We start from the raw sequence: 14,086 nt of genomic DNA, 5'->3' as shown, positions 1-14,086 counted from the left end.
CTTAGTTGCAGTGATCCAACCATCTTCGTTTGTGGGGGTATTTGTCGGTTGTTGTATTATTTAGTTAGATTTGCAAACTACCTGTTAGATGCTTGGATTTTATTGGAGTTTTTCGCTTTTTAGCGTAGATCAACCATTTTTTTTTTTAGTAGTGGTGCTTATTTGGTTGGGGTGGCTTCCAATGTATGATCTTGTAATCTTTGGGTGTTTTTTAGGTAGTTGCTCCCAAATCAGAACTTAATTCTGATTTTCTGTTTAGGGAGTCTTGATATTCCTTAACATTGTAATGGAACCTTTAGGTCTTTGGTTTGTTTTAATGAAAGCAGTACCCTTTTATCAAAAAAAAAAAAAGTAGGGGTGGGGTGGGGAGGATTTTCGCCTTTTTAACTCCCGCCTCACAACCCAGCGGGTTGAGAAATTCTCACCCGTGAACCGCATAAAACAAGGTGAATTCGTGCGGGGTGGGCAAGGCAGGGTGGGTTTTTAAGAAATTTTTCAAGATAAGGAATAAAAATGGAAAATGCTGTCAAAGAAAGGCCCAGAACTTCTGTTCTCTACAAAAAGCACAAAATCAAAATGAGAAAATCAGGAGAAACCCAACAAAGAATTCGAACAAAAGGCAATCTCAAAGATAGGATTTGCTCACAACCTGAGATAGAGTGGTAGTAGCAGAATCAATCAGAACCCACAAAATGGTTCAAAACCAAAAGTAAAAGTCCAAGTGGTTTCGGTTTCCACCCTCAACACAGAAAATCAACTCTCATACATAAAACACAGAAGTAAAAGTCCTCAGAAAATTACCTCATAAACCGTAACTATTCGGGGTGAAGATAGATCGGCCGTTGGAGACGAGAGGGCTTTAGCCAGCTCCTATTCTTTCTTGATCTCAACTGATTTTTCAGAAACCAAATCCCTAATGTTTGTGGATTGTCGCGGTAGCAACGGAAAGAAGGCCAAAAAAAGGGTTTTGGTCACCTATAGAGGGGATTTAGGGGAAGGTATCATAACTCATAAGAGAGTTGAGAAGAGTGATTGAGTGAAGAGAAAATGACAATGAAGGTCAAAGACTCAAAGTGAAGACTAAAGAGGCTGAACGACGCTGGTCTGAGAAAATTAGGAATCAGATATGAGATTAAGGTTTTTAATTTGTTTACTTATATGTTTTGTGCGGGACGGGTCCTTAGGGTTTTTTAAAAACACAACCTGCACCCCGTCTTGCCCCACATGGATATACCAAAATGAACTGGTACCCGCAAAATTAATCCTATAAACCGACTGTGGCGGGACGAAGCAAGGGGTGCGGGTCAGGGCGGGGATGCGGCTTTTTGCACAGTCCTAATCTCAAGTCAGAAGGAAAGCAACAAGTCAGAAGGAAAGCAAATAGTACAGCTCATAAGCTAGCAAATGATGCTTCTTCTTTTTTCTTTTTTCTTTCTTCTTTTTTTCATCAATGATATGAATGCGAGAATGATTTAATAACATAAGAAAAAGAGTTGGCTCTTACCAATTCATCTTCAGAAGATAATTCATCACTTTCAATCGGTTATAAAACTTTTCTTATGAGTAAAGTAAGTTCATTAAAAGAGCGCAAGGGCACAAGCACAATCAAGGTCTCCATTAAGTGTATAAGAAAAAATACCAGCAAAGTCAAGAACAAGAAAAAAGAAAACAAAATTTTCTCTCTAAGTTTTAAATATTGAAAAAGACGTTTGCAGAGATACATTCAAACAAAAATTTAAGAAAACCATAAGTGTTTATCAGAACTAATTCATATTATTATGGAACTTGCAATGGAAATATCACAAAATAAGGCACAAAGGAAAGGGAAAGTTTACATACATTTTCCAAATGAATGTTTCACAATTTGATCATGGATATGCAAACTACTTTCTTGCCACTGATTCGTATATCATTTTCACATTGATAAATAAACCCTCAAAGGAGAGGGCAAAAAATACAAGAATATGATATAAATAATAATATATATATAAAAAAAAAAAAAATCAACATCTTTGCTCCATCAATCTTTCTCAATATTCTAACTAACCTAGCAGGAACTGGTTTTTCCTGCACAAATTTTTAGGCCTTGATTGACCTGCAATTCGCTCTCTATGGCCTTTTTCCCTTCTCCTATCTCTAACTACAATTATTGAATACTAAGTAGACAAACAAAAAAAAAAAAAATTCAAAGAATATCAAGCTTCGTCAATATAATCTAGGAGCAAATTAGGCAGATATGTTCCTTACGCCACCATCTGCTCCTGCTCTATGTACAGCTGCTCGACCCACGGTGGAAGCATCTCATGACCCCCTTTACCAGGATTATACTGCTGCTGCTCTTTGCGAAACAGCCCTGAACTGTCATGAGAAACATCTCTAACCAGAGAATTAACCCAAGAGACGTCTGGCTCATCAACTGCAGATGGCACGAAGGTTCTTGTTGTTGCCACATCGTTGTCTCGGAACCCAAAAGAAGCAGACTTCTTGAGCTTGTTCAGCTCATCTCCTTGAATGCCCCAATCCAATTTCCCATTAGGTGAGCTCCAATCTGAAATACTAGAGGACATCGTAGATGCAGAGTTGCCAGCAGCAGTAAACCCATGACGATGGTTCCCTGCACCACGATCAACAAAACTCTGGCTTCGCTTTGCAAAGGCGGCAGACCGGGAATTCATCACTGCTGCTGCAACTGCAGCAGACGAGTCAAACCCGAAGGATGAGGGTTTTCTCACTGGAGAGGATGAGAGGTTGGTTGGGTAGCTTGCACGAAGTTGGTTCATGTTCTGGCGATTGTAACTGGGTTGTGGAGATTGTAACTGGGTTGATGTTGTGGGGTTTAGTGAAAGTCCCTGCAATTGGGACAACATGGAAGAATCGAGAGATCCAAAAACATCATCAAGGTTATTAGGTTTCAAATCTCCAATCCTGCTGAACTCCTTATTCCAGCAGGACGGCGATGAGAGACGATTTATCTCGTCGATCAATTGCTGTTGCTGCTGCTGTTGGCTAACATAACTTTCTAGCCCAAGCAATTCCATCTCCAAATCCAAATCCCTAGCACTCGAAGCAGTCTTTAGCCGGCTACCTGGGAGCTGCAAGGCAGGAGGAGTGAGATTAATTTTGTTTTGCCACAAGCTCCCACTCTTGGGAGATGAAGCGGCGGCCAGGGGAGACATGGGCGGTGTTGAAGTAGTAGGCATCGGCAAAGATGACGAACTGAGAGCCAATGGACTCATCATTGTCATGTCTAGTGCGCCAGAGGAATGAGACTTTGGCGAAGGCATAGCTGAACCTGTGGAAGCATACAAGGGGCGCAATTCTTCACGCTTGTGAGCAAAGAAGCAGACTTTGCGCGAGCACCCCATCTCATCCTTGCAAAGCCGAGTTCGGTATTGGGCAGGATGAAGCCAGGACTCAAAAACACCATGTGCATACTCACAAGTATCCCCCTTTTGGCATGTCCCTTTTCGGAACTCAGGGCAAGGAACACAGCTATAGGGGTACTTCCGTGGGTCTCTTCTCCTGGCATTCTCCCCGGGATGGACAAAAGGGCACTCGGTCCAATCATGGGTGTATGCCCTTGAGCAAGGCTTCACCTTGAAGGTATACATCCTAAACTCATCCGTCCCATATATCCCGTTGTTTATGTCGGGCAAGGATACGTCGATAGGGTATTCTTTCTTCTCAGTTCCTTCCTTCGATAACTGAGGCACGGCCATCTTCTGCTGTGCTTCCTCTTGGTTCATGGTTCGATCACCTTCCCCCACTGAAGTATCGCCTTTTAGCAACAACTCCATCGCCTTCCTTCTTGAATTGGAGGTTGACTTCAACGCACGACCAATCAAATCAACAGGCTTATTTCCATTAGCATTAACACAATTAGCATCAGCATATGCATCAAGTAAGAGCTTAACAATCTGAAGTGAAGAATTGGTACCACCAGCAACAGCACAATGAAGCGCAGTGACCCTATCTGAACCACAAACCCTATTGACATCAGTCTTGCCAGTCTCAATTACATACTTCAAAACCTTAGCGCTACCATACAAGGCAGCAATCATAAGAGGTGTCCTCTCTTCAAACGCCATCTTCTTCGATCCAATTCTTCTGCCATACCAAAAGCTTGCCTCGTTGACATTGAAACCCTTCTCTTCTACTTCACTCCTGAAGGCCTCGAGATCATCGGTAGCAGACAATTCAAGCAAAACCGAGCAGTCACAGAAAAACCCATCTCTCTGTTTCTGAAATTCACCTTCCATGGCAAAGCTTGTGGAAGAAAGTCTACTCCTTGAACCAGGGCACATATCAAAGTCCTGAAAAATTTAACAGAGTAATTTAGCATCCCAACTCGATACCCCAGCCCCAAAACTATATGGGAAACTTCAAGTAAATTTTCCTCATTCATAAATCACAAACATAAAAAATACTTAGTATTGCAACAAAATCTTACTTCTCCAAACAAACAGAGACTAAACTAACAAATCGTAAAATCAAAAGCAGAAGAACGAAATTCAGAACGTGTCAGCCGTGTTCCAAGTCAAAGCCAGCGACTTGATCTCCTACAGAATACCCTCTTCTTTCAAAATCTCTAGGACCAAAAGAAAAAAAGAAAAAAAGAAAAAAACTGAAAACTAGAGTACAAGCACCAGAGAACCGATCCAAACAACAAACCCCAGAATCAAAATTTCAAACTTTGGCCCCAAAAACTAAAAACCCACGAATTCTCTCCGAAAAAAATCCATCAAAACCAACCCAAATTCAATAAAACTTCACAGATCAACTTGAACTATCAATCAAAAACCAACACTTTATTCTTTCACCGAAATCAAGCAACAACAACATACCTTTGACTACGTTGTGCAATCTGGGTGTATGATAATTGAAGAGGGACAAGAGAACCGTGGGTTTGTTTGTTTGAGAAGACCTCGCTTGAGAAGCGTGATATACGAGGAGAGATGAGTCGGTCCTTTTATGTGTTTCTTGAATGCCACGGACTACGAAGGAAGGAGGGAGGAAGGTGAGACTTTTCTTCTTCGCTCTTTCCTTGCTTTCCTTATTGGTCAAAGTCCAACCTCCAACTAGGAGGCTCATGGTTTGTTTTTTTGAGAAATGAATCCGAAATGAAATCCAAATGTGAGTCAAATTCGCAACACCTCCTTCAACATGTGTCTGACCTCCTTTACGGGTTTCCCGTCACGTATCCCCATTTCACGCGCGCTGATGAGCGTTTTCTCCTCCCCGTCCAGAGATCAATTTGGTGAATTTGTTTTATTCTTTTTTCTTTCTTTTTTTTTCCTTGTCGAATTTTTGTATTATTCCCAATAAATGTCGAGTTTAGATCCAAAAATATTTTATAAGGTAAATGTATTAAAATAAATTTTTGATTAAATGCGTGATTTTAAATTACCAGAAGATAAATAAATCTAAAGGCCTTAAAATAAATTATAAGGTCATCCAAACACGTATTAACAATTGTGAAAGAAAAGAAAGTTGGGGTGAGGCAGTGGATTTGCTCGCTTTGACGGCGAGTAGAAGATGATAAGGTTTTTTTTTTTTTTTTTTTTTTTTTTTTTTTCAAAGTAGAGATGATAAGGTTTGAAATTGTAGAAGAGAGAGTGGGACCAAGGGTGACAGGAGAAAGAGATTTGAAAGTCTTCACGCTTGAACGCGTTGGCTTTCTCTCTTGGTGGGTGACACCATTTGACACCGCGACAGGATACTCTCTGACTCATCCTTCCACTATGGACGCTCAGCGCTGGAAGTTGCCTCAAGACTTGTCGTCGCATGATCGCATCAAACAATATAAAAGAACAACGTTTTTTTAACCAGTTAAAAGGCTTTTGGATATTGGTTTTTTTTTTTTTTTTGTTAGTGTTGGAAATTCCACTTTCATTTCATCATTATTTTGTTTTGTTGATTTTGGCTTGGATTGGATCAGCCCTTCTTTAAAAGAAGAAAATTCAAGGACTATGTATGCAGAATTAGATAGTAGTAGAATATATGAAAGTATAGCTTAAAACATTAATTTTTTAAAAAATAAAAAATAAAATGAATAAGGCTAGAAATCACATTTTTATAACATATTTTTATCCACGAATTTTATAGGATCATTACTTTGATACTTATAACTACTATACAACCATACAATTTTTACTACAATTATGAATTTTTTTTTTTTGAAATATGAAACTTTTCATTCACTAGGAAACTTCCTCCGACTCTGCAATTACAAGATGCTGGATAAAAGAGGGACAAACATCTATCCAGGTTTTATCTAGCATTTGAGAAAGGACAAATTTTTCCATACAATGAGCCACTTTATTAGCATCCCTCTTCACATGATGGAAATCACAATGAAGGAGACTAGAGAGCATAAGTTTTGTATCAGAAATTAATTGTCCACAGCCACTCCTGCAAGGTCCTGTCTTCTTCAAATCTGAAATAACATTGAGAGAGTCACCTTCCAGAATCATGTGTTGTAAACTACAATTATGAATTGTTACAACTATTCACCTCCTACTTCATTATATATCTTCTAACGTTTTGTATTCAATGTATTGTGAGAATTCTTTAACTATGAATAACTATACATTGTTGTGTAGCTAACATATCTCTTATCTCACTATAATCTTCCACGCTCTTTCTATTACCTTGTTTCTCTTATGGCTATCCTCTTAGTTTCACAAATCAAAGATCCTTATAGTTTTCACATTTACATCAAACATTCACAAGCTCCTCACCCCTATGATACCATCACTATCCTATTATATTAATGTGACACTGTCAATTCATCTTTTGATTGTTCATCGTTAAAAAAAAAAAAAAAAAAAATTAAATGTAGATTGGCATTGACATGTCTATATAATATGATAAAAGTATAGTTTTTAACATTTTTTTTTTTTTAAACTTCGACAGATTCAATAATTGATTGACATCACTAAAATAACGATAAAATAAAAGTGTGTTTTCTACCATTGCTATTTTTTAATTGATCTATCACGTAAGAGTAATGCTATAAGGAAGACTTATGTCTTCCTTGAATCTTTATAAAATTGATGTATCTTTTAAAGTCACAATTTAATCAAAATCTAATTATGATCAATTACACATTTAATAATAATTTTAAAACCCTTATCAGTTTTGGAATGACTCAAAAATAACATGATCCTTTGATTCCTTTTAGTATTAGAAGAATAAAAAAACAACACGATCCTTTTAGTATTAGTGTTGCTCCTATTTAAAACACTCGATTATCCTTTTTGGTTTTGTGGATGAAGTGGACAAACAATATGGACCACATTTAATGTTTTTTTTTTTTTTATTATTATTATTATTATATGCCTGATGCCATTCCATATTGGTTGGCTTTACATGAAACTTATATTATTAAGTGTTTAGGTTCGAGTCAGTGTGATAAAGAATATATTGGGGGTCGACTCATTGACAGGTCATAGTTAAGCATTCTTCGCGAAAATACATGGACTTGAGCATTATTGTCTAACTTTGATTGATATATTGTCTTGCTGAAATAAAGTAAAGACAGCAACGACACCTTATAAAATAAAGATAAAAAGATTAATTTTTCTTTTTCTTTTTCTTTTCTAACGGAAGTCGGAACTTTTGTTAGAAAATCATCCGATCAGCTAAGGACATGAATATTTCTGCGGCCTGCCTACGATATCACAAATATAATTTGGAGTTTCTTCAACTCAAACTCTATTTATAACACACAAAATAGTCTCTCGGACTTGGTATGAGCAATCTCATTCGCACTTCTCTTGAAATGTACGACACTCCACGATCATAAATGGCACAAACCCTCTTTGATTCCATCAACTATATGTCTAAATTTACTCTAATTATTGCCCTCCGCTTATTTGTAGGGCATTCCGCCCAAAATAATGTTATTAAAACCCATCTCTCGACATAACTCCACGGTGTGTAAAGCAGCCAAAGCTTTTGTCACTACTGAGTCGACTACCATGTTTCTAGTAGTACTATGTTCAGCTAATACAACACCTTCATAATCCCTGACAACAATGCCAAAGCCAATATGTCTATGAATTTTTTATCGACGGGCTCACAACTATATCCCAATTAACTTTGTACGTTCCTGTAGAGGGAGACTGTCAAGAAACTGGAGATGCTTCATGGGTGATGCTTTGGAGCTTTATCTCTATAGACATAGCCCTTAGAAAATCGGCAATAGATTGATTTGCTTCAAGAATTACCTTTTGTGGGTGAGTAAACCCACTCCCAAACACAACCTCATTGTGGCGTTGCCAAATTCTTTGTGCTACAACCGCCAAAAACTCAATGTCAAAAACTTCACAACCAGGAGAGCAAAGGTCGATCCCCACCTTACACATTTTTAAAGTTTTTTTGGGTCACAGCCGCACACATCTTGTGCTGAAAAGTAATTCCAAAGGATATGGCGAACTGTTTCTTCTTAAAGCATGTGATAATTTTGAAACTATAATTAACCTTATGAATAATATTGTTAGTTTTCAGTTTTTTGCGCATTTCCGTATAAGAGATGGACAAATTCATCATTAAATTTGTAAAATTTACATGTTAATTTTATAATTTCAATAATAAATTACCATTTACAAAATAGATAAATAAGATATAAGCAAGGAATAGATGCGTAACAACTCTCTTATATTAAAACCAGACCTAACGAACATTCCATAATGAAGTAAAAGTAAGACTCATTGTAATGAGTCCTACAACCGTGGACAACATAAGACCATTAAGGAAGGTCTCAACAACTTGTGTTGCGTCATTTAGTTTATTGTAATTAGGATTATGTTTCTTACTTTCAAACTGAGGTGTGACCTTCTTTTCCTCGTAGGTGGTGTGAGTCTACTATATCCCCTTATTCAGGCAGTGGGACTTGTCGTACAAGGTTTTATTTTATTTTAATTTTGATTGTCTTTGTCCTGAATCAAAGTGGCATCAGATTAATTATCTCAATCCTAGAGTACGAGAATTTGCCGATCTCATGTAGGCGAGAGATTAATTATCTCAATCCTAGAGAGATCATCTGTTGTTTAATTTAAGTATTTAGTTTTAGCTCATGTTATGTGTTCCTTTTATTACGGGTCTATAACTCCCCTTTTTTTTCTTTTTCTTTTATTTTTTATTCATGTATTCTTCGGCATCAAAGTAAGACTCTATTTTCTATTCAAATTGGTGAGACACCAGTCCCATAATGTACAAAATTAGCGTTATTTTATAAAATTATCATTGAATCTATAAAATCGTATTGAATCCAACAAGAAGAAGACCGCAGCATACTGTATAGCACATCTCATCTTCAATCATGCGAGCCTTTGTCTAGAGAGACCTCGGAGATTATATTGAATCATGCAAAGCAAAAATTGGAGAATATGCAATAAATATATGGTTTCAGCTCTTCATACACCTTTTCTCTCTTAACCCTTCCTCTTTCTCCTCTTACACTCTCTTCCCGCTCTTCCATTTTCATCATTTCACACCAAAATGGCTTTACACTCTCTTCCTGCTCTTCCTGCTATATCATTTCCTGCTTATAAGCTCCATCTACTTCATGTAAATGCCGTTTCCAGAAAAGGAGATTCACATAACCTGATAACCTACCTCAACTTTAAAACAACAAGTGCCTTGTGACTAGCTATTCAGTGGGAGAACCATGTTTCTGTCTTTGCCAATTATTGAATGAGAGCATAAGCTCCACCTTTTAGTCAAGCTCTTAGTATTGGTTCCATTACTATCCATTTAATATCACTTCCAATTAATTAATAGCGTTTAATATGACATTATACTCTATCATGAGAATATGTTGATGATGCTTCTATATATATTTATGTTTTTCTATAGTAAAAACAACAATCACTATATATCGTATAACCTTAGACGACAATAATAATTTAAAAAATAATGTCGTTTTCAACAAAAAGACTTTATATCTGGCATATATCATTTTCTATTCAAATTGGTGAGACACCAATCCTATAATATACAAAATTAGCGTTATTTTATAAAATTGTCATTGAATTTGTAGAATCGTATTGAATCCAACGGGAGGAAGACCGCGGCATACTGTATAGCACATCTCCTCTTCAATCATGCTTTTGCAAGGTAGTAGCTTCTTTCTTATTCTTACTCTTCTTCTTTAATTTATTAAATTCCACTGAAAACAAGTAGTTTTTTTTTTGTAGTTGAATAAATTCCACTGAAAACAAGTAGGCCTGATATTGAGCTTTGCTTTGAGTTAAAGACTAGACAGAGATGATGCGATGCTGGGCCAAATTCTGGTCGGGGATTCCTACGTTGGGCTGATCTTGACCCACTTCAATATGATCGCTGGACTTAGGGACACTTGTAATCGAAAAGAACTGGAAAAGGACTCGAACTTTAGACCCATGAGCCTTGTCATCTGGATCGGGCTAGTTAGGGCCTTGAGACATAAAAAAACCTAAAGCCGGCCTATTCTGGCCCATAGATGATCGTGGGCCTTCGTCATCGGACCCACTATCATTATTTTTTTGAGAAGATAAAAAAAACAATACCTAAAATTATTCTTTTCTGATAATATAATTTGGAAAGAGATGCAGGAAATTATTGCATACCAAAAAGGATTATTCATTTGATTTTTTTGGAAAGTTGTTTTTGAGACCGCCTTGTCTTTGTTATTTTTTTAAATGGAAAATGCATGTCCATGTGCCTTTGTTCTATTTTTCCTTATCTATGCTATTAATTGCATACCAAAAAAAAATAATATTTACAAATAAAAAAGTCTTACTTGTAATGCAAGCTAAAATAAATAAATAAATAATTAACAAGTCATTTTGTATTTTTTAGAATTTTTGAAGTCTTCATTTTAGATGTACAAAAGTAATATTTATTTAATGTTTTTTATTGGATAAAAAAAAAAAAAAGAAAAAAAAGAGAAAGTTTGGGTACCACGTTCTGTTAAAATTTATAGCTCCTATGTCATCGAGTTTTGACAATTATTTAGAGCATTTACATTTGCCTAAACAGATTTTAGTTAAAGGATGACTTTTTTCTATTTTAGTTATCAACTTTTTTTTTTTAAAGTGCACACATCCAATTTTCTTTTTTAATTATTCATTTTCATTATTCTTTTTAAATATTATTTTTATTATTATTTCTCCAATAATCATATTTTTGGCTAATTCAGGTAGATTTTTTTTTAATTTTTTTTATTTTTATTTTTAACGAAAGATCTGAATTTTTAATTAATCAAAGATTACGAGTATCAAACTCTTGCATCACAAAGCATAAAGTTATACATGCTATGAGGTTACATAGTCATAGATACAAACAAAATTCTTACAATAAAGAACATATTTAGCTACTATTGTCTATGACTTTCATCTTTCGCTAACCCATGTACAAAAATAGTTAAAGAGCAGTCCGAGCAGACTAGGTCTAAGATTAGACAAAAGTAGCCAAATATCCAAGGGCGGAACCAGCTTTTACAATTTGGGGGGCCAAATGGGGGGGGGAGGGGGAGCAAAACGAAAAAAAAAAAAAAAAAAATTAAGGGTAATTTTTTTTTTTTTTTTTGGGAAAACCTTTGGGCTTGGGGGGCCTGGTAGTAGCTCCACCCCTGCAAATATCCTAGAAAAATTTATTTAAACCGGTCATGACAGATAATCCATCACACTGAACTATCTAGGCCGTGAGAAATAACCTCATACTTGAATAACTTTCATTACATAGATCGCTCATGAGAGCAAATCTAAAGAAAAGAAAACTCTTATTCAAAACAAAAACACAACCATGAAACAACAACAGCGGCCTGGTAGGAGATGAACGACATAATACAGAGGTTGATGAACAGATGCATAGCGGAGATGCCAAAATTGTTAATCTGACCGATGAACACTTATAAACAAAAGAAAAAACTAGAATAGGAAGGATAGGGTATGAGCGGGGAGTAGAAAAGTAAAGAGAGAGGATGAGGGATGCTTGTAACATTTGACAATGATGCAATTAAATTATATGAAAATAGCTAATTAAGCTTATTTTGAAAATATAAAATGATCATTCCATACAAATTCTCACTTTTTATTTTTTCAACAAAACCCTTAAAAAATTATAGTTTTACTTTTAAATAAAAAAATTATAAAAAAAATAATGATTACGAGGTCGCTGAACCATCAAAGGAAAGGCTAGATCTAGGGGTGGTCAGCTACATGCCTCCTCGGACCATCCTGAACCATGTACTTTTATTATATTTTATTTGAGAGTAGAATTATAATTTGACAAGGCCTAAGTAAAAAATAATCAGAATTTGTGGGACGAAATCATTTTGTTAAAGATATATATATATCATAAGTTTTTAAGGGATAACTTAATTGGTTGGTGACCATACATCATGAAGCGGAGATCACTAGTTCGAATTCTTCCTCCCCTCTCTTGTGTGGACACATAAAAAAAAAAAGAAAAAAAAAGAAAAGAAAAAGAAAAGAGAGATATATACCACAAGGATTTATATATAATCTCATAATTATGAAAACTACATAGATTTATATATTACAAGGTCAAATCAAAAGACCGGCCAATTTCGTAATTATATCTTAAATCATTAGAGTTGGAATATTCATAGTTTGCCCCGTAAAGTTAGCAAAGAAAATTTCAACCATTGAACAGAAGAAACATGTGTGCTTAATTATAAAGATCCAGGATCAATAATTCTGTACGTACGTACACTCAGCGCGCAGAAGCACATCCGGTTCTCTTGTTTCCCTTTCAACTGAATTATTAGATGAATATCTCCGTCCAATCGTCCCCAGTTCCAACTTTGAGCAGAAAAAACATGTGTGGTTTTGTGTTTTCGCTTTCAACGTTCTAGATCGTGTTGAAATTAAACCTCATACCAGAGTTGTCGACAGCTAAAACTAAGCGAATTGAAAGATAATCGGCATGTCTCTGTCAGGCGCACCGCAAGTTGTGAAGTCCATATCACGGCACACAAGTGGCGCACATTTCACATTACACCCACTAACATTAATTACTATTCATAATTGGCTCTTTTACTTTTATTTAGGTTATTAGTATTTAATTAATTTATGTTTTGATTTTCTTTTTTTCTTTTTTTTAAAAAAAAGTTAAGGGTATTAATTATTTCGTAATTCAATAAATGGGTTTTGCCCAAAATCAAATTAGGGTTACGGTTTAGTATTTCAAGTTCCAACATGTATTATATTTGTAGTACTCCGGCCAGATTGGAATTTAATGGTGAGACTCGATCTATCAAACTCTCTTTCACTTTGAACTGTGCGACTCAATTCTCTTTCTCTTTCCTCATTCCTCTGTTCTTCTTCTTCCGAATTCTTTCTTCCTGTGTCAAGAAAATCCTTCCAACCCAAACGGTGAAATATCATTTGAGATCGGGCGGTATTAAACTCAAAACAGAGCCATAATGACTAGGGTTTGAGCTTCTACATGATCAGGTTAAAGAAACCCATGTGCTTGAACGTGTCAAAGCATTACTACTCCCAAAAGAAGCGTATTAAAGAACTATGATTTCCCTGATTGTTTATCCATTGGCAATGGCATCATGCATGCACCAATTGAAATGGTCCCAATCACAAGGTGTGAAACGCAAAATACTGGTCAAAGCTTGTGTTTCTTTAATTCCCTTCTTTAATTGTGGTTAATGTGACGTTTTTGTATGGTTGTTGTAAACTTGTAATTAAAAATATTGATAGATTACTATATGAAAAGAAAAAGAAAAAAAGAAACACGACAATGGCACATGCTGATGGATAATAGAGATTGGCTTTAATCCTATTTTAAAAGTCTCAATTACTCAAGGTTCAATCATATAAACATTAATAATTGAGTAATGCTAAAAATTACGTACATTTTTATTTCATAATATTGACGTGACAGTTTCAATCAACCCCTTAATTAGTCATTGTTAAAAATAAAAATAAAAAATAAATCCAAAAGTTGATCACGTAAGCATTGCGGGATAGTTGTAAAATAAAAAATGTAGTATGTAGCATTACTCTTAACGATTTGAGATTAATCTAGGCGGCGACTTAGGATGAGTTTTTCTATATATATA

At 35.7% G+C, this 14,086-nt stretch overlaps 1 protein-coding gene across 1 annotated transcript; it reads right to left on the bottom strand.

Moving 5' to 3' along the window:
• Positions 1–1,871: 1,871 nt before the first annotated feature.
• Positions 1,872–5,003, bottom strand: LOC133862802 (zinc finger CCCH domain-containing protein 29-like). Its single transcript, XM_062298676.1, has 2 exons — positions 4,845–5,003; positions 1,872–4,313 (listed from the first exon to the last, which is right to left on the bottom strand). Exon 2 carries the CDS (start codon positions 4,302–4,304, stop codon positions 2,244–2,246), a length of 2,061 nt encoding a protein of 686 aa, XP_062154660.1. The 5' UTR covers positions 4,305–4,313; positions 4,845–5,003; the 3' UTR covers positions 1,872–2,243.
• Positions 5,004–14,086: the final 9,083 nt, after the last annotated feature.

Source organism: Alnus glutinosa, chromosome 3 (assembly GCF_958979055.1).
Source record: "Alnus glutinosa chromosome 3, dhAlnGlut1.1, whole genome shotgun sequence".
NCBI lineage: Eukaryota > Viridiplantae > Streptophyta > Magnoliopsida > Fagales > Betulaceae > Alnus > Alnus glutinosa.
This window is presented reverse-complemented; position numbering and strand designations above follow the sequence as displayed.